A 27,149-nucleotide genomic window follows, 5' to 3' on the forward strand; every position below is an offset into this window, starting at 1 on the left:
CTTGTCCAGAGGAGGTTTGGCCTTGCCTCCTCGGAGGCGGAGAGTGTGCCACTTGCCCATGGTGGCTTTCATAGCTCCGGAAACAGAAATCATGGGGTCTTTTGATCTGTCCAGAGGGGGTTTGCCCTTGCCTTCCTTGGAGGCTGAGAGCATGTGACTTGCCCATGGTGGGTTCCATGGCTGAGCAGAGAGCATTTCAACCCTGGTCTCCAGAGTCCCACCTCAAAGCAGGCTGCTCCCATAGATTGGGGTAAAACCCTACAACACCAAATGACACCCCAAGCCATCCAAAGGAAGCCAAGCCCCAGAGGGGTAAGAAACAGGATCCCTTCAAGAAAGCAACACCAAACCCAGCCCCCCCCCCCGGTTCTGCTCCTCCTGTGCCTGCTCTTCCCCAGAGGGCTGCTCTGGGGGGCTCCTTTGTCAGCTGGTTCCCCTCCTCCTCCTCCTCCTCCTGCTGCTGCCTTCCCCCTCCTTCCCTGGCGATGGGGCTGGAGGCAGGCAGGCAGAGGAGGAGGGGCCATTGCCTTTGCAGAAGACTGAGCGGAGGAGCATCCAGGGCTTTGCAGCAGCAGAGGAGCGAGAGAGGCGAAGGCAAGGTCAGGCAGGGGAGGAAGAAGAGGAGGAGGAGGAAGGAAGAAGGGATCGCAGAGGGAGAGAGAGCATCCATGGCTCAGGCTGCCCAGTGAAGCCACCGCCTCATCGCCATGGCCGGGACCGAAGGGGTGGCGGCAGGTAAGGGGAGCTGGCTGGATGGTTGGCTGGGGTCCAGGGAGGTCCTCCACCCCAAAATGGAGGACACTCCTATTCTTCCCACTCTCTTGCTTCGGTTCTTTCCAGGTTCCAGCGAGCAATCGCTTCCAGTATTGCAATCCTTTGCCTTCTGCTCAAAGGCATCCCTTTTGTGTGCTCGGTGTGTGTGTGTGTTTTAAAAATTGCAAGGCCCTCTGAGTCCCAGGTTGTTGTTGTTCTTGTGTGTGTGTGTGTGTGTTATTTTGAGGGGGGGGGGAGAAGCAGGATATAAAAAAATAATAGTAATCATAGTAATAATAATAATAATAATAATAATAATAATAATAAATAGTAGTAATAATAATAGTAATAAATAGTAATCATGCTAATAAATAATAATAATAATTAGTAATCATAGTAGTGATGATGATGATGAAGATAGGGCAGCCTCAAGGAAAATGGAGGACCTTCTCCAAGGCAAGGGCCAAGCCCTGGCTAGGAATTGCGAAGCTTTGCGTCTTTAGTCCTGCTCCAAAGGGAGGGCATTCCGCAGGAAAAGGGAAGACCTGGCCATTGGAAAGATCAGGACACACCTAGGAATGGACATTCGTGTTTCTGAGCCATGCTCCAAAGGTTAGGAGTTTTTTGTTGGTTGGTTTTGGGCATTCCTCCCAGACAGAAGGTGGAAATGGAGGACAGGTCCTGGAAATGGAGGATGTGTCTTGGAAATGGAGGGCAGATCTTGGGGTAAGGAGGGGAGGTCTTGGAAATGGAGGGCAGGTCCTGAGAATGGAGGACAGGTCTCAGGAAAGAAGGGCAGGTCCTGGAAATGGAGGACTGGTGTTGGAAAAAGGAGGGCATGCCTTGGAAATGGAGGACAGGTCCTGTCAGGCGCCGGCACTCTTTGGCAGGGAAGGTGAAAGAGCTGTGAAACTACAAATCCTGAGACTGGACATGTGTATGGAGACAAGAGGGAGTCCTCAACATTACCTAGGGCTCAACCTGAACACACACCCTTCTCTCTCTCAGAAAAGGTCCAATCCTGGGTTTCTGCATGTGTGGACTCCTCTGCCAGTCCAGCAGCCCTGATCTCGGCTATCTGTGTCAAGCGGCTGCTTTGGGACTCCCCCTTGTTCTTGGCAGCGGGCTGCCTCTGCACTGCAGCAAAGGATCCAGCTTGACGCCGCTTTAACTCCACACTGGTTGTGTACTGTATATACTCATGTATAAGTCTAGAAATTTTAGTCAAAAAACTGATCCCCATAACGTGGGTCGACTTATCCATGGGTCAGTGTAACTTCTGTACTTTAACTCTTATCAAAAATAAGAACCATGCCCGGGTGCAAGCTGAGAGCTTAGTCTCTCCTTGGAGTACCTAAAAGAAGTATCAGCCCCTTCTTCTCTCTTATCCATCCGGCTTTTAGGGTGAGCACAAACAGTTACGCCTGTCAAAACCTCTAAAGATCTTTAGCATTGTTTCCTTTGCTTCATCCTTTACATCCCTTGTTACATGCCCCTAAGATTGACCCTTGACTTATCCAGGGGTCATAACAAAATCCATAATTTTGGCCCCAAAACCTGCCCTCGACTTATACATGAGATTGACTTATAGATGAGTCTAGACGGTATTTTTGGGAGAGACTTCTCTGACAGAGAAGGCTCGGGTGCCAGAACAGAGCTGTTGAGAAAAAGTGGGGCCGAACCTGGATTTATTTCTGCAGTGCAGATGCAACCTGCTGGAACTTGAGATGGACCTGACACACACATATTTGGACCATCCTTGGAGAGGAGGCTGCTTCCAGTGTGTGTGTGTATATTTGTGTGTGTTTTGTGAGGTGGGTGAGTTTCCCCTTTGCCTTCTGCCCTTCCAGAAGCTCTGCAAAGGAAAGCTTTCCCCATCCAAAGTGAGCTTCCTTTTTCTGCACAGACCTGGACTGCAGCAGATTGGGAAGAGAGCCGGCGGGCGATAGGATCCAGGTGGAAAAACAATGCGGAGGAATCCCAGGCCTCCCTCCTGGGGAGGAGGAGGAAGATGAAGATGAAGATGCTCTGCAGCTGGGCGGGGCGCTGGACCGAGGCTCAGCCGGGCTGCAGGCAATGCAGCGATTTCCCAGCCCTGGCGGGGCTGCAGCAGAAGTGCTGCTGGTTTTCCCTGGCTTTTTAAATTCTCTCTCTTCCTCCTCTCTGGCAGATCTTTTGCAGAAAGAGCGAGGGAGGGTTCCTCCTCCAGAGGAAGGATGTGTGTGTCAGGTACAGCTGCTGACATGATGGAGGAGAAATGACAGCTATTGTTTGGGAAGCAGAGGAGAGGGAGGCAAACAACATTCTTTCCATTGTTGCTAATGGACAATGGCACAGGTTGGGGTTTGGTTGGGTTTGCAGTTTTCTTACCTCCTTTCCAATTTCCCCCAATGGTGGGGTGTTTATTTTACTCCGCCTCTCTGTCAGGATCGAGGCAGCTTACAATAAAATTCATACCATACAAAAGTAATACCAATTATTCCCTCCCTCCCTCCCTTAAAACTTCATAATAACTAACATTTCAACGTTAAAATATTAAACATAAAAATATCCATTAAAATAATCAGAGATGAGAAGATTTATAGGGTTACAGGGTATTCAATGTCAAGATCCATTCCAATGAGTGGCTATTCAGGAAAATATATACTGTGTGTGTGCATATATATATATATATATATATACACACACACACACACAGACTGTGACACTGTATATACTCATGTATAGTGCGCCCGCGCCATACACGGGTGCACCATACACGGGTTCAAGCATACGCTGAAGCCATGTGGCAATAAAACAAATGGCGCATGTGCCCATGGCGCGCGCGTGCACACACACACACACAGTGTCGTGCTGCAAGCACACACACCATTATTTGCAATGGGGCACGAGCATACGCAGAATTTCCCTTACGCAGGGGGATCCAGAACAGATCCCCCACGTAAGAGAAAAGCCCACTGTATAAGTCTAGAAATTGACCATTAAACCTATGTTGACTTATCCAAGGGTCAATATAAAAACTGTACGTGTAACACTTATTTTAAAAAGGAACCATCCCTGGGGAAAGGCAAGAGCATAATCTGTCCTGGAAGCACTCACCCCATCATCATAGCAGCCTGCCACACTGCAGAATTAATGCAATTTGACATCACTAACTAATGTCAAACATGGCTCCATCCAATGGAATTCTGGGATTTATAGTTTGTTGGGGCACCAGAGCTCTCTGACAGAGAAGATGAAATAACTCACAAAACTACAATTCCCAGAATTCCATAGCATTGAGCCATGGCGGTTAAAGAGGTGACAAACTGCATAATTCTGCAGTGTAGATACAGCCTTAGTTATATCTGACAGTGCAAGCACTTGGTAGTATCTTACGGCAAGAGACAAACTTAGGCCTGTTACAGACTGCCAAAATAAAGCTGCTTCGGGTCTCTGTGGAGGTATGCTGTTTAAATGATGCATGCATCCTAAGAATCCGGAAGCTGCACCAAAGCTGCACTCCAGTGCTTAGGAATGGAGTGTGGCTTTGGCGCGACCTCCAGACTCTTAGGACCCATGCATCATTTAAACAGCATACCTCCAAAGAGACCCGAAGCAGCTTTATTTTGGCAGTCTGTAACAGGCCTTCGAGTCTTTTAAAATTGGACAAGGGAGAATTCTAAATGGTTGGAAGCCTCTAACTCAGCTGCAGGACTGCCTGTTTTTAATAGTTCACTCACACCTTTAAGTCAAAGGATGAGGAACAGATTTTGATGGACATCTGGCCTTCCAGTGATGTAGCAGAGCCAGGTCATGCAGGACTTTTCAATTGGCAGGAGTTATGGCACCATCTGCTTACCTGCCTTGGATTCCTCTATTCCTTTTGAGCTTAGGTTCATTTGCCTCAACGGTTGGGGAAGAAATGGATTTACCCAGCAATGATGCATTTTTATTATATTGTTTGTAATCCAAAGGGATGCCTTGGTCTTGAGTGGGCAAGAGTCATTAGTCATACACATAAACATCTCTTGGTGGAGATGAAAATTACTAAAACAACCATTTAAATTGTTGGTCTCTCTATGGGATGCCACTGTAGGGACTAAAAGCCTGCACTTAACAATTTACAACTTATATTACTGACTGCCACTACCATGAGTCCTAGCCAGCATAGCCAATGATGAGATATCATGGGAGTTACAGTCCAACCACATGTGGAGGGGCATATATTTTCAGCCATTCCCAATGTGTTTCATTAAAACCAAGTATGTCAACTGTACTTTCCAGTCTCTGTGGCATGCACAACTTAAACCCCCTTTTTGTAACACTTAGCAAAGGAGAGAACTTGTCTCAGGAATTTTTTCAACCCCCCCCCCTTTTTTTTTTTTGGCAAGACTGATACATAGAGTTTGCATTTCTGACTTGGGTGAAAGTATTGTTGCATCTTGAATATGACTGAGAGGATGCTCTTTCTTCAAAGGTTCTTTGTATCACACCCCTTTTCTTGAATCACATTAATAACTAGATTGATGGCAGGGGACTGGAAAATGCACTGAAAGCAATCCTAGACTAGACTCAGATGCCCCAAGGCTCTGGTATATGTATAAGGTATATGTCCCCTCAAGCGTTTCCCACAGTAACCTGACAATTCTTAATTTCTGGTGTACAGAGCAGCAGTCTGTTGGGTGTGGCTGGCCTGCACTAGTGTCTGGCGCACATCATTTTTGAGTACTAAGATAGTAGAAACTCATAAAGAGCAGTCATGAAGCAACATAGCAAGTGTCATTTGTTTCATGGCTGTGAATTTTGAAGAAAATGGAAAAGCCTGAAGCTTTGAAGACTACCCTTGCATAGTCCTTTATGGCGGTCACAGAGACTTGAGTCTCTAACAGCCACTTCCTCTGTATGCAGGATGCAGGTGTGTGGTGTATAACTGAGTCATTTAAATGCAGGACATCTGAAGCAATGGGAAGGATATGAACTGTGAAAATAGAAAAGGTACACTTTTCTGTATGTACAGAAAGGGCGATGGAATTGCCCTCTCTCCCCTGGTTTTTCAATGGTGGGGATGAGAATAGATCTTTTAAATCCCTTTTTCACATACCAGTTTGCATAGGAGTCTTCCCCTGTAAATAGTTTCAACACCAGAGAAGTAACCATTGTAGTAATGGGGGAAATGGAAAAGCCAATTTACTTAGCTGTCATATGATGGATGTTGCATTTTCGTTTTACGTGGTTTTTGAATCTTGTATAAGTTGATGCTAAAATAAATGTACATAGGGAGGTTTCTGTGGTACTCAAAGACATGATTCAGTAGAGTACTCATTTGTCATAACAGAAATGCTGAGCCGTGGCTTATTCTCTTTGACACAGTAAACAACCCAAATGTTTGAACAAAATATGAAAAATTATGTTGCGTTCAGAAGACTGTGATGAAATCTGTTGCAGTAAGCTTTGCTCCAAAGCCAAAACATTGCTAAATTACACTGAGGCAGTCAGATGTTGCAGTAGGCACTAGACATTAATTATTTTTATGATCCCTCGTCCTATAGTACTGCAGTCTTTCCAGCAGAACAGACAGCTAAACGGATACACAAGATGCTTCAGATAAAACTAACCCTGCTTCCCACCCATTAGTAACTCATTTGCTTTGAGTGTGGTGTCAGTTTAGGAGATGGCCTTAGTTGTTTGGTGTTCAGTGTGGCAATCTTAGAGTTGAAATATAGTGCTTACCTGACTTGTTATAACAATCCCCCAAAGGAAAGCCTGTTCTCACTGACCTCTTTAGACCAAAAAATGGTGTGACAGTTCTATTGCTGTGTAATACTCATGGGTGGTCTTTAAGGAAGTGCAATTCAAGGACGTCTATCTACCACAGCTAGAATATGCCTCAGATGTAGCAGCATCCAGTGTAGGATAAGATAATGCTTTACACAGAAGAAATATGTCTGAAAAAGTGGGTTTATATCCATGAAAACTAATGCTAAAATAAAAACCATTTAGTCTTAAAGGTGCTGCAACATTCTCTCTCCCCCCCCCCTTCTCCTTTCATGCTGAAGAGACTGACACAGCAAAATTAGGACAGATATCAGCTTGAAAACTCTTTGGGTGCATTTACACTGTGGAGATAATGTGATTTGACACCAGTGCAACTACAGTGTTGTAGCTCCATCCTGTGGAATCCTGGGACTTGTAGTTTTACAAGGTCTTTAGCTTTCTCTGCCAAAGCAGTGCTGGTGTATCATCAAACTTCATTAATTCATTTGATTTATTATGGCAAAACTTCAAATCCCAGGATTCTGTAGAACAGAGCCATGCCAGTTAAAGTGGTATCAAACTACAGTATTTCTAGGGTAGATACAGCCTTTGTAACTTTCAAGTAGGAATGCACAACCTTTGGGCTGCATGGGCCCCAAGAGATTTTGTAGTTTCCCATTAGTCCTTTGTAGCCAAATTTATTGCTGATTTTCTGCTGCAATTGCCACATTGACTGCTACTGTGCATATTGATCAGATGCACAGGCATTGTCCCACCTGCTGTTAAACATCTTTCAGAAACTACTTTACAGCTTCTCAGGATTTGATGTCCATTGCAAGGATTCTTTGGACCCCAAGCTCTGAGCCAAGTTGAGAGCATCATCTAAAAGGTGCTCCAGCAGCTGTAAGATTCTCAATGCTATATGAATTCAGAGCAGAGTAGAGGGGAAAGGAGAGCAATGACATGAGTGGAAAAAGTTGTGGGTGTTGGAGGTGGATGGATGATATTAATTAATCAGAGTGGATTAATTAATCAGATGTGTAAATAAATTGAATTAAATGAACTTTGAAAAGCGATCTGGGGCATGGCATTAACAGTAAATAAATTAGTACGTTTATTTATGTATATACTTATGTGTTTATGCATAATTTGTGGCCTCCAATCCTCCATCAAACACTGGTCTTCAAAGCCAAAACCTCTAATTTAATATACTGGGCTGAGTAAGTACTGGTTCATTCCAGGATGGAATTATATAGGTCTGACTTTTGTCCCAGTAAAACACCTAATTGTTTCCACAGACATTAATTCAGATGTCAAAGACCAATGAATAAGAACAGACTAAGCTCACTGTCCACTATTAAGCCAGCTTTTAAACACAAGCTAAGGTTATTGCTTACAGTAGATTCTTCCCAAGTCACATCCCCTTGAAAAAGCAGAACACAGCTCAATGAGAAAATCATATTGGTACTTATACCAGCAGAACTAAGGTAGTCATAAGAAGTGAAATTGTACTTTATGGAAGTGATGGCATTAGGGCTTTTACCCTGATTATGATTAGACTGTCAATAAACTATACAACTAGAAAGTAGCTTATAATTCATTTAGCCTGAGTCATCCATCTGTCAAGGCAGCTATGCTTTTAGTAAGGCATATAATGCTCTATGTATGTCTCTAAAAGCTGGTCAAGGAAGAAAATCAACACATCTGAAATGTGTTGGAGTAGAGGTCTACAGATACCATAGATTGTTAAAAAAACAAATGAAATAGTTTTAGAGCAAATCAGGCCTCACTAACATCTGAGGCTGAGACGTTGTATGTATCATGAGATGTTGTGACTCCCTGGCAAAGACAATAATGATTGACAAAGTGTAAATTAAAGAATGAGTAGATTAAAGAATGAAATACAGCAATGTAAGAACAAAATGTTAAATCAACAGGGTGAATGCCAATCTTTAATAAGATGTAAAAATCATTTAAATGCCTGGAAATGTTTGTCAGAGTGCAACCCCTGGACAATTTTTCAGACTAGTGAACCATTCAAGCCACAGCCCCTCTGTCATCTTGAACTGAGATTTAGCTTATGGGCCTTCATCAATTCTGTTACCTATTGCAGACAGTTCTTGAGACATCAAAAAGATGTTGGCTAACACCGGTGGGGTGGGACTACAAGAATCATGTAGTCATTGAGCTCATGCATCAAGAGTGTCACTAGTTCCCTATCAGCTGTCCTGTGGTACAAGGTGGTACAAAGAGAATCACTAAATCTCATTTTAGGAGAGAAGTTTGATACCTGAAGGACAACAAGTCTGTGCTGAACATGTTTTTGCTACATAGTACTGGATATATCTATTCTTAGCGATTATTTTTTGGAAATGTATTCAAATTTCGGGATTTTTCATTTAGAAATATGAGAGAGATAGCATGATGACTGGTTCTTATTATTTTTAATGGTAGGGATCTAGCTGCATGTCAGTATTGTAATATACTTTATCTGGTGCACAAAATCCACCAATGTTGGACCCAGCTGTGGTGCTTCAAAAAGTGGTTGATTCAGTCGTACTGCCTCATGCTTTGGCTCAAGACTGGAACGTGCGTCAGAAAATCCAAAGCTTTGTCAATCTTCCTGTGGACTTACATGGGGAAAATGAACAAAAGCTGATAAGTTTTTAAAAAAAGTTTGGACAGAATTAGGTGAACTTGGCATGCATAGTAATCCTGTATCTATGGTAGGTGGCTTTGCCGTTTGATGATGTTGTTAAAAAGGGAAGACTATAACTTTAAAAAAAATATTGCCAGCCTTGATTAACATTTGCAGTTCATGAAGCCTGTTAAATTTCAGACAGATGGGTGTAAGGATTTTGTTTTGTTTCTGAGCAGCCTTTCCAGTTTGGTGTGTCAACTAGTTCTGAATCTGTGGAAGTTTTTAAAGTGTTAAAAAAGTTGTGTGCCCCTGCTATTTTGTGTCTCATTTATATTAGCACAACATGTATTACAGAGGTGTCCATACGTAGGTAACATACGCTATTTCAGACAAATAGGTCCAGGGGGTTTTGTTTGAAAGAATGTGTTAAAATGTGTGTATGTAGATCAGGAGCTTCTGTAGGGGAATGTGGGAAGTGGAGATCACCCATGTGACACCCCAGAGGGGAGTATGCCCCCAGTGGGATAGTACACCTGGTGAGACTGACATGGCTGTTGGGCAAGTGAGAAAGGGTGCCATGCTAGACCCTGCCTGACTGGGCCATCCAGAGGCTGCAACACTTCCCTCTGAACAGGTTTTCTGGAGGTGGCATCACCAGTTGCTGACCAGCAGGGGGGCAGGCAAGCAAGGCAATGGGAAGAATTTCTGCCCCCCAGCCCCAGTGGCACCAGATGACACCAATGGCCAGTGATGGGATTCAGTTCTGTCTGCCCCACATGTTGTGGGGTGGGTGGGTGAGGTCGATCCTTTTCCCATCCCCAGGCACACTGTACGTTTAAAGGCAATTCTTTTGAAGAAAAAAAAAGACTGCATGATAAAGGTGTTCCTAAAGAAGCAGCCTGTAACAGTTTAGAAAGATGGGCAATGGTAAGGTTTTACTTTCCGCTTTAAAGGAACTGTTCATGGGTGTTGAACTAAAACCCAAGGGTGGATTTACTGACATGGAAGCCATTAGACTGCTATTGCAGGTACATCCAGCAGTTATAGAATTACGGGGGATAAAAACCGATTTGTTTTCTGTTCTGTGCACACCAAATGAAAAGTGTCTTCGGCCTGTTACAGACTGCCAAAATAAAGCTGCTTCGGGTCTCTTTGGATGGGTCCTAAGAGTCCAGAGGTTGCGCCAAAGCCACACTCCATTCCTAAGCACTGGAGTGCAGCTTTGGTGCAGCTTCCGGATTCTTCGGATGCATGCATCATTTAAACAGCATACCTCCAAAGAGACCCGAAGCAGCTTTATTCTGGCAGTCTGTAACAGGCCTTCTTTTCCCAAAGTACTGCACTTGGAAAGAAAATTGAGGTCTCTGGTAAAATTTACTCCCCCATTAGAAGCAAGAACAATCTGTCACTAAACTACACCCCTTCTTTCTACCTTCACAACTGCTGATTTCCTTTTTTAACTGGCATTCCTAGACTGTCTTGAGTTTATCTCAAAGACATAGCTGCGTTGGTCTGGAAAAACAATATGCAAAGGGATCTTGTGGAACCTTTGAGACTAACCGAAGAAAAGAAGTTGGTAGCATGAGCTTTTGTTGACCTGAGCTTACTTTCTCAGATGCTTGTGCTCATGCTACCAACTTCTTTCCTTCAGTTCATCTCAAAGATGCTGCAAGATCCCTCCGCCTTTTGAGTTTGTCTGTAACTTCCAGATCTTCAGGATGGACCTAAAGCTTTTGGAACAATATAGTTCACTTCAGGTTATTCCAGGGAAGCCCTGCTTTTCCCTTGGACAAAGCCCAAATCATTGTGTAGCTGGCCACATTAGTTCTGCATGTAGGCTTCTTATCTAATATCGAATCATTACTGGACTTAGAAGGATTCTCTTTACACTGTTGAAATACAGGGAGGATAAAGAGAGAAAAATGATAAGTAACCAGAATTAGATAAATTCAAAAATATAAAAATTAGCATTTATTTAAGTTTTATAAAATGTAAACATGCAAATATGATTCAAGAACTGTATATAATTTATTTACATAAATAAGGTGAGCAGAGGGGTGACCAATGGCTACTATATCAGTGAGGTGATGAATCTGTTTTTTAGTATGAACCTTACTAGGCCTGTCCAAGGTGCTAAATCTTATCCCCTTGATGAGTTCAGTTCTTTGAATAGCTCCTTTAAAGTTTCAACTAAAACCTGGAGTGGATTTGCTACCCCACTGACATGGGAGCGAGTGTGGTGAAAAGGTAGGTGTGATGAACCTCAGAGCACTGTGGATTGTATGTTGAGCCCCACTTCCAAAGTCACATTGGTTCTCCTGTCCCTTTTGTGCTACACAGTGATAGCATTGCATTCTACTTTAATTGTCATGGCAACATCTTAGGGAATTTGGGATTTGTAATTTAGGAAGTGTTATTTAGAACTCTTAGTCAGAGCATCCCCAAACTACAGACCCCAAAATTTCATAGGATGCAGACATGGTAGTTAAAGTGGAATAACAACACTGTATTTGTTTAGCATGAAAGGATTCTGAATTGTAAGGTCTGAAGTGGGAGTCTGAGTTGGTGCCCCATAGGTTTAATGTCCTAAATTTAATTAAATTGTTATTGTTATTGTTATTATTATTTTACTAGTCCCTGTGAGCGATACTGCATATGTTGGTTTGTTGCAGTGAAAATAAAAGTATTTTGTCACCTTAAAGTTTATCACATCACATGTATAATTTTGCACAAACATAAATCTGATAGTCTTTAAGGTGTCACAGGACTTCTCAAACTGTATAGTATTTTAAGGTGTGAGGATTCCAGAGGACTCTCTTTAATCATAGTATGTAATCATGACTTTTTACACTAAATCTGATAACATTCATACAATTTTCCTAGCCAAGGACTATTTGCCCATAGCAGTCACTTTCCTTGACAATATGTCAAAGGACTTTCGTTTATTATGAAATGCCCACAAGCAGATAGCTCAGTGGTACAGCAGTTCTGATTATACAAGCCTTGCTGTTGATATATGGAACAATGTGGAGACAGTACAAGTTCAGAGTAAAGAAGCTGCTTCAGCAGAAGTTTGAAATATGCCACTAGTGTCAGCAACTGCATAGACTGGAATAAACTTGCAGCATCATAAATGAACCAAATGCAATGTCTGTGAGAAGCACGTAATGATACTGGATCAAGACTAATGTCAGGTGATAGCTGTTGTATAAATAGGGCAGTGAATCCATTCCATGTTTTGGGCTGAAACAGCTATTCAAAGTACAGTACTGGACCTGGTTTTCAAAATGGTTTCAGCACCATGGATAGTTCCTGTAAAGTTCAAATTAAAATCTAAAGAGGATCCATCACTCAATTGAAGCTAGTAGCCGCCACTGACTAATGATGGTGCAAGGGACCTCAAACCAGGAGATCCACATTTTTGCAAAATGGTAGAATAACAGAACAGTGGGTGAGACTGGCTTTTACTTATAGCTTGAAGGGGTTTATAGTTATTATATGCCTTCAAGTCCACTTGACTTGACTTAAGGTTTTCTTGCTAGGATTTATTCAAAGGAGGTTTGGCATTGCCTTCTTCTAATGCTGAGCGAGCACAACATGTCCAAGGTCATCTAGTGGCTGAGCAGGGATTTGAACCCTGGCCTCCCAGAGTCTTAGTCCAAGGATCAAACCGCCATACCATGTTTGTTCTGCTTTATTTTTAGCACCTCTGTTCCATAACCTTCTCACAGAAGAAAGAATAAATTAAGTCAACTTCCAACAAGACTGTTATTGTGCAATTGTTTAGTTTCAATCATGGGGAAAAATTGTTTGGTAGTGCTGAGAGTCCACTTAGGGCCCTTTCACACTACACAGTTATCACTCTATGACTCCACTTTAACTGCTGTTGCAACATCCTATGGAATCCTGGGAAGGAAACCTTGGTGAGACACTAGGCTCTTCTAAATATCCCTTCCTAACATTCAAATCATGGGATTTCATAGGATGGAACTATGATAGTTAAAGTGGAATTGTAGCACTATAACTGCGTAGTGTGTAAGACCCATTAGATGTGCCTTTACAATATGAATCTGTGCATGGTTATTGTATAAAGTTTTGTACAAGTTTGTATTGTACAAATTTGTTTAATGGGGCTTCCTCTGTTGTAAATGTGCACAGGATTTCAGCCTTGGTCTGTAGTCCTAAGAATTTGCTGAGAAGCAAGTTCCATAGAAGTAAGCAAGACTTAACTTTTGAGAAAACATGTATAAGATCAGACTACAAAACATTGTAACTGGACTTACCTTACAGCTAATGCCAATCCAATAACTGAAGAGTAAAAGCTTTATTGTAAAGTTTTACAAATGAAGAATGCTATAAAAATAAATAGAACTAGTATTGTTTTGTAGGGGCTAAGATTTGTCTGGCTTCAGTTGTGCATCAATAGCTATATAGTTTTTTCTTTACAGGCTCTAGCTGGTAATCACTAAAAACTCAGTTTCATACTTCCCTGTATCTGTATAGCTGACTGAGGATGAAGAAACTAAAATACAAAAGGCAAGCAAAATCACTACTATGACTGCTCCCCCCCCCAACTTGAATGTACAACCTCTTCTGGCATTGCCAGCTTTAAGCAGTACTCCCCTACTGTTTTGATTATAGGATGTTTGATCTGCCGTGGTGGCCATGGAAACCTAGGGAAAAGTGCTATATTGGGTAGATTGAGTTAAAGTGGAACACATTCTATTCATACAAGCCCAAATCACCTCCTTCCTTATCAAGAGGTATTAAAGTAGTAATAGTCACATGAAATACATCATGTGTTTGCAAATGCATGAAATGACCAGAACCAGATCACGAGTCCTTACAAAAGCCAGTGCCTGGACCACATGCCATAATTTGTGCCTTTGCAATATGAGATAAGAATAAAACAACCCTGAGATACCAGTTGATCTGTTTGTCTATCCAAGGCTTGGGTCCTTTTAAAAGATATAGTCTTTCACCACATCCAAATTAGAAGTATGTTTTGCAGGGAAAGGATTGTCCCTACCACTGCCATCCCTGCCACCACCAGTATTATTTCCTTGAAGAGGTCATTACAGGACAGATAGTAGATTTCTCTTTTCCCCTCAACTTTATAAAGCATTATAGTCTTTTCTAGTGAGTCCCTTTTTCTCATGCTATAGCCAAAGCATGACAATCTCAGTTTAGAAATCTTTGCATTCAGGATGAGTTCAGGCCTGATCTGTTCTAGTCCCCGTCCAGTGGTCTTTTTGGCAGTGCACAGTATTCTCAGAACTCTTCTCCAGCACCACATCTCAAATGAACTGATTTTCTTCCTATCAGTTTTTCTCACTGTCCAGTTCTCACAACAGTACATAGAAATGGGAAGTATGGTGGCATGGATGATCTTAACTTTAGTATTTAATTATATATCTTTACACTTCAGTATCTTGTCTACTTTCCAAGTCCTAATCTTCCTCTGATGTCTTGACTTCATAGCTACTCTTCCAAGTCCTAGTCTTCCTCCAAATTTCTTGACTTCAGCCTCTGCTCTGATAGATGAGGCCAAGTAAGGAAAATCTTGAACTAAAAATTATATAAATTGTCTGTGGTCATAATTTTTGTTTTCTTAATGTTCAGATGTAAATCTGCCTTTGTGCTTTCTGCCTTGACTTTCTTTAATAATCTTTCCATATCTCTGATATTTTGTTTGTATTATGATGTCACCTGCATATCTTAGATAGCTGATGTTCCTTCCTTCAGTTTTCATGCCTCTTCCTCAGAGTCCAATCCTGCTTTTTGTATGATGTTCTTGTCAATCAAATTAAGTAGATAATGTGATATCTATTTAATCCTTGCCTGGCCCCTTATTAGTGGACAGAAAAATGCAGGGGAGAATGGGTCATACAGTCCTCCACATGTACTGCTGTCCTAATTTAGATTATCCCATTTTACCCTTTTGACGAGAAACAAACCCAGAATAGCCAATCGTCTATCAAATACATCATCTAATCCAGATAACAATCTCTATATGAGTAAGGGGAAAGTCCTGAAACCAATGCAATTCTTAAATTGTCTACTGAAGTATTATTAAATTCTCAAGGCTTCTCAGGGATATTTCTGGTTGCTAGTGCCTGCAAAAGATCAATCTGATATGTAATAGTCAACCTTGTCTCCATCTATTAGTTCTTTTTTCTAGTTCTCTGGATGATGTTCTGTGCAAAGAAACAGAAAGAAAGAAAGAAAGAAAGAAAGAAAGAAAGAAAGAAAGATATGTGAATGAGAAAAGTATCTAGCTGTTACTGAGAAGCCTTCCTTCCTTCCTTCCTTCCTTCCTTCCTTCCTTCCTTCCTTCCCTCCCTACACAATTTAACTCAGAAATATTTCAGACTTTGCATCTCAGATTCCTTCACCATTGGCCATGCTGTCACTAATCTGTGTAGGAAAAAACACAGCATCAGCTTGAATGGGCTGGTCATAATACATGGAAGTGCCCTGAACATCATCTAATATGATGCCTTGTTTTACATTCTTCCCAACATATTCTACAAGTACTCTAACAGGAGGATGGGAGATTCTGATGTATTCCTGGGTGATGTGGGAAGCCAGACTTTTCACCTTGCTCATTCCCTGGTGAAAGAAAGAGAGAAGAGGCTTTCTGTCTCATGGGGAAAAACTTTAAGGCTTGATAAAATAAAATGCTGTATTCCCCATCCCAAATGTTTTTCCCCAGTGATCAGTTCAAAAAACTTAGCACATTATGGCTGAAATCTTGTACAGTTCGGTATAGCAGAGTAGTTCTCATGTCAAACTACATTCCAACTGGCCATTCAAAACCCCTAGACTTAGCATTCAGCCTCTGGAACTCCTCTATTGCCATTCTGTGACTAGCAATAGCAAGTACATTTCTATATTGCTTATCAGTGCACTTAAGCACTCCTCAAGTAGTTTACAACGTGTAAGCTAATTGCCCCCAACAAGCTGGGTACTCATTTTAGTGACATCGGAAGGATGCAAGCCCTGAGTCGAGCTTGAGCCCTTGGCTGATATTGAACTCGCAACCTTGCAGTGAGTGAGTCGATGCAGTACAGGCATTTAATCACTGTGTCACCAGTGGAGAGCAGGGGGAGAAGGGAATCAGAGAAGCATCTGGATATGTCCTTGTAGCCAAACACAAAATGATTATTTACTGAGGTCCATTGAGGATTTCTACATGATAGAATCATTTTGTGCCTGGCTATAGAGACACAGCTAGATTCTTCTCTTATCCATCTTCCACTCTCCATGAGGCATAGGATGACTCTGGAAGAAGAGCATTCTCTGACCTCCACAACAACCAAACAAATGAAAGGCACAAGCTGACCTTAACCCTGTGGCACGAGGTGGGCTTCTCACTAACAGAATGCCAGCAGTGATTTGTGGATAGGTGCATTACATTTTGGTCCTAATGACTATGTGAAGCTAGTTTGAATGTGGGAGGATACCCGCATACCAGTAACTAAGAGGGTCAGGACAGTCTTCTCACTTAGTAATGCTAACTGAACTGTGAGTTACATTAAATTGCATCAGGGGCCAGGAATCCAGTGGCAGTATCAGGATGTGCCAGAGCATTCCTGGAAGTTTGCACTTAAGTTTTTAGAGAGTGCATGTTGCTGCTAGATTGGAGTTTATGCACCCTTGGAATACAGGATGTTAACAACAGCCGGAATCTTGTTGAGAAGTTATGAATGCATAACCTAGTTATCCACTCATGACTGTTTTCCATTGACAATCCTTACGTAACCTCTTGTTCATGAGATACGTAGGACCATGTTATGTGGAATCCCTACATAACTCCTCATTCACGAGATACCTAGGGCCATGATACAGAATGGCTCCACTTACTGGGAAGCAGCTGCTTCAGTCAATGAAGATCTGTTCCCTGTCGATCAGGAAGCAGCTGGCTGATGGTCCCACCTATCCCCTCATATGAGCGATCTCTTGCATGAGGGGAAGGCACAACAAGATCCCTATTTCTGTCTGTTGCTCTGGAGATCATGCAAAGAGGTGGTATTGTCAGTCAGCTGTTTCTCAATTGACGAGGGATGAATCCCATCAGTCACAGTGGCAGCATTCTGGTAAGTGGGGATTGGATGGATTGGGATGGGCTTCATTGCATAGCACAGTAACTATTGTGTTTACATATAAGTAAATCCCCAACAGGATTCTGACCCTTATCCCTTTCAAGATGTACACTAGAAGAGACAAAGAAGAGATTGCATCTGTACTGGCATTTGCCTACACTTTGTGACCCTTTTGATGTATGCTATCTGCTATTTGAGATTAGTCCAAATGAATTTGTTCCAGTTACATTACCAGAAGAATGGTATTGGGCTTTCAGATTTAAAAAAATTACATTTTAATAATGTGAACCAATAAATGTAAAGATTAATACTTTTATTTGTGTGGCTCCTTTGTCACAGTGGGCAAACTTGGTGCTTTGAATGACTGTGTCCTTTTCAGCAGTTCCCTTCCCCTGCCACCATGGGGAATACTCAGTTAACTAAAAGGCTTTCAATTTATTCCAGAAGCAGTTACATCAACTGCCTATGCATCTCCAGCAAGAAGCCTGGGAGACCCAGGAATAACACCTTTGTCCCCATCCCACATTGCGGTAAGAAATACATTTTGTATATTACTTTTTTCCTTTTTTATAGTGAGAATTTCATTCTACTGATTATTAATGGATGCTTGTCATGTTTATTTCATTGGTAGATTGGTTGGTTTTTAAGGCCACTTTGCTGGACAGTGTCATCTCAAGGAGACAACACAGATCATGGTATCATAAATTGCAGCTTTAATTATGGCGCGTTACAGAGCACCAAAAAGAGGTGCCTCCCCGGCACCTCTCTTTGCTCCGCAGGAGTGTCACAGCAAGCAAATTGTGCAGCGCTGCTGCACACCAAAAAAGGACTGCCCAGAAGCGACTCCTTTTTGCAGCACTGCTGCAACACCGCAAAGCGCCAGAGATGGTTTGGTGACGTCGCAGCTGCGTGGCACGATTTGGATGCGGCGCAGCTGTGACGTCATCGTTGCCTGCGTTCTCTGTATGGCGCTGTGCAGCTATGGCATGCCCATGACGTGCTAGGGTTGTGGGGCATGTGCACGCCCCACCCTCAAGTAACCCTAGCACATCATGGGCGCGCAACAAAGGGCCCATCTGTACCGGGCCTATATAACACAGTTTAAAACAAATTCCAAGGTAGATAAACATACTGGTCTTTCAGCATAAAAATTAGAGAGCCTTGTGATCATGGACAATTAAAAGGTAGTGAAACTTAACACTAGTGAAACCTGACACTTTCAAGATCAATTTCACACTGGTGAAAAGGTGAGTGAAATTCTCTGGAAGCTTTATTGCACTGGATACCACCATTGCATGAGTAATAGTGATTACACAGGAAGTTGTGTAATTAGTTGATGAACACCATGTGCAAGAAGTTGTATGATTGTTAGTTCAATGATTTCACACTACCATTTAGTCAATAAAAATAGTGTTGGATATCACCCTTTCACTATCTCTGAAAAAGCAAGCTAAAGAATTCTGAACCCAAGTAAGAACTACAGATAGTGACCCTTTAAAACACTCTTTAGGGCAGCACAAAGAATGACCAACAATAATTCAAAACCAGCAATATAAGAACAATAATCTAAAAGCCAGCAGTGCCTTTAATGGAATCATCTCCATTAAAAGCCATTTCAAATTGATAGATCTTAAATTCATTTCTAACAGATGGGACCAATCTGATACCATCAGTAAAAAAGGACAGTTGGCTCTGGAGAGGGAGCATGATAGTTTTCAGGCAAGATGAGGTCTCAGGGGAGACAGTGCAGTTGCATCATTTAATAGATTTCTAAGCCTACCACAAGCTTCACTTGTCCCAAACTAGAGAAGAATTTGCTGCAGAGTAGAAGAGTTGGGAAAAGATCTCTTTTGATACTTTATTGGAGCTAAGAATCAAAATGTTTGTGTCAGCAGTAGTGACCTTCACTCTGTCAAGGTCTGAAAAGCAATACAAGATCAGTGTGGTAGTGTACTGAACTAAGTGATTACATTGCCTGGTGTGATAAAGAATGTTTTGAGCCCACAAAAATTCACAGTGTCAGGTTTTGTCTCTGATAAGAAGTGCTATTTTGACATCTTGTGGGGTCTGCAGCAAACATGAACAGCTCATAGCCTGCAGGTCACATATATCCCCTTAGGGTTTATTTCTCTCAGCCCCAGGAGCTCTGTGCCTCCACTGTTGGATTTACCTTATGTTTGGCCCCACTGCTGATTTATGTCCTGGATGTTTTGATTTAACATTTGTTACACAAACGCACATGCTCACATCTCCAGTGAGCATTGGATGATACAGCTTCTAGCAACTTTTTCCTCCAGTGTGACAGGGACTGGTACCATATTTTGAGTCCACCGACTACCATTGTGATAGTTTTTAAATAATTAGCCGTGTTAGTCTCTTGCAGCATAAAAAAGAGGAGAGTGAGGGGAGGAAAAAAAAAGGAAAGATGGTGTATGGGATTCTCATTCATTTGGAGAAAATCATGTCACAAAAATGAAATATCTTGGTAATGTACTAAGTTGCTCATTTCATTCCTTCTTGAAGAAACAAGTAGTGTTGCAGTTTGACATTAAACAGTGTTCGTAATGTTTATGTAGTTCTTACTTGAAACTGCATATGGTCTATTTCTCTTCTTTTCACAGAAGGATTCTGAAGCAAATGACGCAGAGGAGCTGTCATTTCTGGTTGTTGTGGCTATTGATTTTGGCACAACTTCCAGTGGCTACGCCTACAGTTTCACTAAGGAACCAGAATGCATCCATGTGATGAGGTAATGGCAAGGATTCCAGCTTTATCTATACAGTGACTGGAATACATGTGATGGTACAGGTAGCAGCACCTTTTTGAAACAGTAGCTGAAGGAAACTCAAGAAATATCTGGCAAATTGTTAAGCAGTGGCTACTGGGGGAAATAATGTATCAAGGGTTTAAACAATTTATGCAGTGGCCAATTGAAAGTGTTGTGGGAAGAGTCCCAAGCAAAAATAGAATTCCATTAGCAAGGCTCATCACTAATAATAAGTAAAATTTAGTACCATATAGGTTTAGAAATGTGAGTTGAAAATTGCTGGAACTTTTGTTAATTGGAATCTTACTCTCATGTACCACCATACCAGCTTACTCATGGAGGTTGTCTTGTTTTCTGTGTCACTTAGGCCCCCAACCTGGAAGCTGTCCAGACTCTTGTAGTGCAGTAGGACAAGTAGGACAGTAACATCATACTACGTTCCTTAAAATGAGAGTGTGTTATACTTGACCCTCCAGGTGTTGTTGGACTGCAATTCCTAGCATAATTCACCATGACAATGCTGTTAGGGGTACTGGGACTTGCTGCCTGGCAACACCTGGGGGACCTTATGAATCTCACTATTGCCTTAAAGGCTCAGACTGTGGCCTAGCTTCCTTCCTTCATCTAATTAATTCAGGAACACAGACATGCTGGCATGAACAGGGTATATGCCAGCTTTACCCATGGAAGAAAAAGTATGAAGAGAGTTATCAGCAGTTATCTCTGTTATGATGATAAGGTAAAATAATCAGTATGCAAAGGAATCTTGTAACACCTTTAAGACTGTTGAGAGAAAGAAGTTGTAGCATTAGCTTTCATTGACTTAGGCTGCTGCCACACTGCAGAATTAATGCAGTTTTCACACTGCTTTAACCACCATGGCTCAATGCTATGGAATCCTGGGATTTGTGGTTTGTTGTGACACCAGCACTTTCTGACAGAGAAGGTGAAATCTCTCACCAAAATGCAAACCCCAGGATTCAATATTAATGCACCATGGCAGTTAAAGCGGTGTCAAACCTCATTAAATATGCAGTGTAAATGCAACCTTAGTCTACTTCCACCATGAATCAGAGAAAATAGGCTAAGGGTATATCCACAGTGCAGAAACAAAGCAGGTTGACACCACATTAATTGTCATGACTCTTTTCTACATAATCACAGAATTTGTAGTTTGCTGAGGCACCAGACTTTTCTGCCAGACCAGGCTGAATACCATATCAGACTACAAATCCCATGATTTTACAGGATAGAGCCATTGCAGTTAAAATCATAACAGTCTCCTTTATTTCTACAATGTGGAAGAGCTGTTTGTCTGTGCAAGCTAATGCTACTTCCTTTATGTAGTTAGTCTCACAGGTGCTACAAGATCCCTTTGCATACTGATATTCCAGACTAAGGAAATTATTGCACACAGAAAAACCAGCAGGAGAGATATGGGATCTAAAAGACAAAAATGGGTCTTATTGCATTTACCTGTGCCTGGGCTGCAAGCAGCCCATATCTACCCAGGGAACCCATCTACAATCCAGACTTTTCCTGCTGTTTTTTCAAGAACGGGAAACTTTTGTCTTTTAGATCCTGTGTCTCTCCTGCTGTTTTTTTCTGGGTGCAATAATCTCCTAACACAGCTATGTAAGGTAAAACCATATAATTAACCAAGAAAATAAAGGAGGAACCTTTAGTCAGAATCCAGTAGGTTCTGACTGTTCCATGAGCAGACTGACATTCTCATCACTCACACATGGAAGTATCCAGTACTACCATGTGTGAATACCAATGTGTATCAGTGGGTGGATAGGTAGATGGTATGCTGCTGAAAGAAAGCACACACACTTCCTTCCAAGAGCCACTTGATGTTTTTAGTACCTAGTTTGGGGAGTCCTCAAAATTAAGTAACATTGGGAGAGGTGTTTATGGTAATCACCCATCAAAAGGCAGCTCCGAGGACAGCTTGAGCCGGATATTAAAAAAGCAAGTCGCTCTCAACAGACAACAGCCTCTGGCAAAACAGTGTGAGCTGGACAGTGTGTATTAATGCTGGCAGAATGTTGTACTCCATCAAAAATTAATAGGATTTTTTGGCCTTTTTAAAAAAATGGAAATGAGGAAGATTTTTTTTTTTTTTACTATAAGCATGGAATCCTCCTAAAATACAAAATTCTAATCATAATATTTGTCATTCATAGTCATAAAAACAATGATGATTTCTAATATATAATTATAGAATATTTAATTCAAAATCATAATTACTTGATGGGATACAGTTTTGATTGGAAGAAAGATTCTGATGGCAGTCATTCTATTCCTAGCTCATCTTGCTTGTGTGTTCATGTTGCACCCCCCAGTGGGTGGGAAAACCATGAAGAATAGACAGTGGCCCATTACAGACCGCCTAAAAGCGGCGGTCTGCCGCCGCTGGTTGCTGCGTCTGAGAATCGCAGCGGCCAAACCACGCGGTTCCCGGACGCAGCAAGAAAGAAGCGCCGAAATGGCACTTCTTTCAGCGCCCTGGAAGTGGTGCCACAAGGCACTAGTCGCGCACTCACAGCATCACTTCCGCCATGTGACGTCCGGATGCTACGCGTCCGCGACGTCAAAATGGCGGCCCCGTGTGGACGGGCACCACCATTTTGTACGGACTCGGTCCGTACTAGGGTTGAGGGGCATCCGGAAGGGACGCCCCTTCTCAACCCTAATACATCCCTTCCTAACCCTAGCATGCCCCTTCGGCGCATCTGTAACACGCCTATATTTACAAGTTCAGTTCAGAATGCGAGAGAGAGAGAGATGGAGATGGAGAGGGAAGGAACTACTGTTGCCAGGGATAAGGATTAAGGCCTTGGCACCTAGAATTAGATAGTAGATTTTTCAAGTATGTATTTAGGAGGGGATAAAAGGCTAAATTCAATCTTAGGTTTCTACATTAATCTGCCAAAAAAAGTTTTAAAAATCCATATGGAAATTTACATATAAATTGCATTTAAGTATTTTTAAATATTCTCTCAGTCTTCTCTTGAGCTACAGATTTCCAAAGATACTTCAGTACTTTTTCCTGTCAAGAACTTCATTAGAACAATTTTAAAGCACACTGGAAGCTATCTGAATATTAAGCCAATGGGTAATGGGCAGTGTAGTCCTAACACTAAAATGCATCAAGTGTATGGGGTTAGGGTTAGGATTACACAGAATTTTCTTTTCCTATCTGATTTCAGAGATCTGTTAGTAGAGCAATTTGCTAGCAATGAATTGCTGCATTAATATTAAATCCAAACGTCCTCTAACCCAGGGGTAGAGCCACATTGTCAAAGCTGTTAGTCCACAATGAGGATAGTCCTGTGTACCTTCCAACAGTCCTAATCTGGGAAGAGTTTGGAGTAATTACAGCTTCAGCTGATCTAGTTCCAGCTTCAGCTGGCCCTTGGCAATTCAGGATTGTATGATTCACAAATTAGTTCAGGAGGTGCAGATATGACAATTTCAATCAGAATTCACAAAAATCAACATCTTAAAGCATCCTGACTTTCAAATTCTGTTTAGACAGCTAAACAGTTTTACAATCAGGAAGTATTTAACAAGTAACTTTACATTTGCAGTAGTTTCAATGACTACCTATCTTTCAGTCTTGCAACTAAAAAATAATAATGAAAAAGCATCTGATGATCATCTCAAAGTGTCAACTATCCATTAAATGAGAGGCATCAGTAAACTCTATAGGTTTCAAGCTGTGTTACAAGTGGTAGTGCAGAAGGGATTATAAAGACAAAGGTGGTGTTTATATCTGTTCCGTTTTTGAGAATATTTACATTATAAAAGAAGCAAAAAGGCAGACTAGATTTTCCTCCTGGTTTTGTATTGATCTTTTCCCATTGTTTGTTTTTTGGAGAACCATTTTAAAAATAATTACTTTGCCATTATTGTTAATACAGCTACCAAACAAATCATTGAACTTGGTTCAGCAGCGTGGTAACTAAGTGTTAAACTTGTTGTTCACTAACAACAGGCAAAACAGAAATTTTCAAGCCAACCAAAATCATAGCATCATAAAGCTGGAGGGAGTTGCAAGGGTCAGTAATCCAGTCCACTGCCTTCGTCTGATTTGTTAGACCTAAATAATTCCTGACAGATGCACATTCAGTCTCAAAAAAAAAAGGAGAAAAAAGAAATGTCTCCAAGGAAGATTGGATAACTTCCCTGGATAATTTGTTGCTTCATAGCAGCAGTTGGGAACGAAGGAGCTGGGAACACACAGTAAGGGCTTGCATTCTGTATTTTCCTGGCTGGAACTAAAGCAACAACCCACCACCTGAATCTTCTTCCCTCTAATTTTGTCATCTGAAGCTGGCCTTGCAGTACACAAATAGATTAAAGGGAGGAATATGATTCTATGCAGTGGAGGTTCATCTGCCAGCATACTCTTGTTCAGTAGTTGGGCTTCCAGAGAATGGAATGGAAACTAGTCTACTGTTTGCTGGAAAGAACATGCCCTTCCATCTCTTCAGTCACTGCTAAAAGTTGATCTGTAAGACATCATGTGATGGCTTATTGGAATGCAGCACTCATTTCACTGTGGATCATGTTTGTGTAGGTTGGGAATTCAGTGCCATTACAGTTGGCAAGCAGTGAGTTAAAGAATTTGGAGAAGCTAAGAGAACAAGCAGAAAGGAGAAATTCTCCTGAAGATGAATGTTATATATCTATCTTCCTCGTTTTTTGGAATGTCTGTTGCAACCACAGAATGCCGTGCTCTCAAGAACATCATGTATCCCATGTGTAGAAAACATTTAAGGGAATTGTATATTCAGATATTAAATGCTGCTTTGCCACTCTTGGCCATGCTGTCAGTGAGTTACTGTGCTGCTGATGCTACAGCTCTTCCAAAGCATTCATCCCAGGAAGAAGTCTAATGCAATTTCTATTTAGGAAAAATAGATGGCTGTCACAATTATTCAGCTTCTAAGTGCACCTTCTATTAACATACCAGTCCCTGAATGAGTCAGAATTACAGTCATTAAGGATTTCTGATCAAAACAATGCCTTTCTTCTTTCCTTAAATGTGCAGCTGGTGCGTAGGATTTAACAAGCAGTAGTTTTAGTTAAATTTCTGTACAACCCAGTGGAGAACTGATGACATCTTTCCATGTGTTCTTCCATGAATCCTGGAGAGGCTTATGCCTGCATTAAAATCTAATTCAAAGTGGTTGAAGTTAGGGACATAAAGATCTGCCATTTGTCCATGGGCCTTGAAATTTTTTGTACATTTCTGTGACCACAAACAAATAGAGAGCAGGATACTCGTGCTATATTGATAACCAGGGTGGAGGGGGTGAACACCTAATGCGCTATTTATTTAAATGTTTTTAATAACAAAACAGACTGAAAAAAGTGTGTTTGTTTTTTTAAAAAGAACATGAAATGTGTCACTTTGGAAAACAGGAATATAATATGGTATAAACTAATTCCTATCATATTAGAATGCTGTTAGACAAACCAACATTTCTTCTGGAAAATTGTGTGCATTAATGATTAACTGATATGTTTAAAATGTACTTTATGGAACTGGAGGAGAGGTCTTGTTGGATCCTTCATCCAGTTTCTCATATGTCCAAACTAACCAGAGAAGGGAAGGCACAGATAAGAGCAAAGTGAATAAATCTCAGGCCTGCACAAAATTACTTTTATTAGTCCCAGTCAGATTTTGAAATATCTGCTATCTTTGAAATATCTGTTATCTTAAATGTTAAGAACATAAATATTAAAAATGTGTAATATTATTAACACACAGGCATTATCAATTATTAAATATCAACAATATATTTGGTTGGATCCAGTATAACCCCATGTTTTGGGGTCATGACCATGTTAACTGCTCAAACGTCTACCCAAAGTATGACCAAGGCTGCCCCCGCAATGCAGAAATAATCCAGTTTGATACCACTTTAATTGCCATGGCTCAGTGTAATGAAATTCTGGGAACTCTAGTTTGTTTGGCAACAGAGCTATCTGACAGAGAAGGTTAAATATCTCACAAAACTACAGTTCCCAGAGTTCCATAGTATTGAGCCATGGCAGGTGAAGTGGTATCAAACTGGATTATATCTGCAGTGTGGTTGCAGCCCTTCTATGGATTAAACCCATTGTGTAATTGTTTAATAGCATTATATAAGTGAGAGTAAGCATATTTCACTGATATTGGAGCAGCCCACCTCCCTTGGATGGCCCTCCATTTTGAGTAGTGAATTTGATTCCACTATCATTATTATTTTAATTTCTAAAAAATATTTAGCCTGCTTTTCATTTTTAAAGAAAAATCTCCCCCAAACTATTGTGTTTTTTGAACTGCATGGATAATGTATGCTAAAAATTTCATTGTTTCTAAATAGTGTTCCTTTGTATTTTAGACGATGGGAAGGAGGAGACCCCGGTGTATCCAACCAGAAGACGCCAACAACAATCCTCTTAACACCAGAAAGAAAATTCCATAGTTTTGGTTTTGCAGCCAGAGATTTCTATCATGACTTAGATCCTAATGAATCAAAGCACTGGTTGTATTTTGAAAAATTTAAGATGAAGCTTCACACAACTAGTGTAAGTAGAATAGTGTATTTACAATTCTACTTGCGTATATTTCTTTTACATACATATATACTCTCTCTCTCTTTCTCTCTCTCTCTCACACACACCCAGACACAGCATGGTGTAGCGGTTTAAGTGTTGGAATAGGGCTTGGGAGTCCAGGCTTCAATCCCTGCTCAGCCATAGAAGCCCACTGAATGATCTTGGATACTTCCCACTCTTGTCAGCCTAAGAGGAAGGCAATGGCAAACCTCCTCTGTATAAATCTTGCAAAGAAAGCTCTGTGATAAGGTTGGCATAAGTTGGAGTTGACACAAAGGCACATATAAACAACAAATATACACAAACTCAAAGCAATGTTTTCTGGAGCATTGTTTCTTTCCCCCTTTCCAGGAGATTGTCTAGCCTTTTAAAATTAATGCTGTTCTTGACACCATCAGCTACATTTAGTTTCACTTCAGAAGCTATCAGCACATGTTGTGCCTGGGGTGAAATTTACTTTAGCAGTGACAGATTCCAGGAAGACTTCAATGACAAATGAGAGCCATTTCAGACTTTATGCTGTAGATGT

At 41.3% G+C, this 27,149-nt stretch overlaps 1 protein-coding gene across 1 annotated transcript in view; it reads left to right on the forward strand.

Annotated features, from left to right (window-relative positions):
- Positions 1-496: 496 nt before the first annotated feature.
- HSPA12A (heat shock protein family A (Hsp70) member 12A) overlaps positions 497-27,149 on the forward strand; it is a 72,080-nt gene continuing 45,427 nt past the window's right edge. Inside the window, 4 exon segments of the mRNA XM_042460511.1 lie at positions 497-735; positions 17,680-17,765; positions 19,857-19,984; positions 26,404-26,590. Coding sequence (XP_042316445.1) covers positions 708-735; positions 17,680-17,765; positions 19,857-19,984; positions 26,404-26,590 — 429 coding nt within the window. The 5' untranslated portion in view covers positions 497-707.

This window comes from Sceloporus undulatus, chromosome 3, assembly GCF_019175285.1.
Source record: "Sceloporus undulatus isolate JIND9_A2432 ecotype Alabama chromosome 3, SceUnd_v1.1, whole genome shotgun sequence".
NCBI classification, from domain to species: Eukaryota; Metazoa; Chordata; class Lepidosauria; order Squamata; family Phrynosomatidae; genus Sceloporus; species Sceloporus undulatus.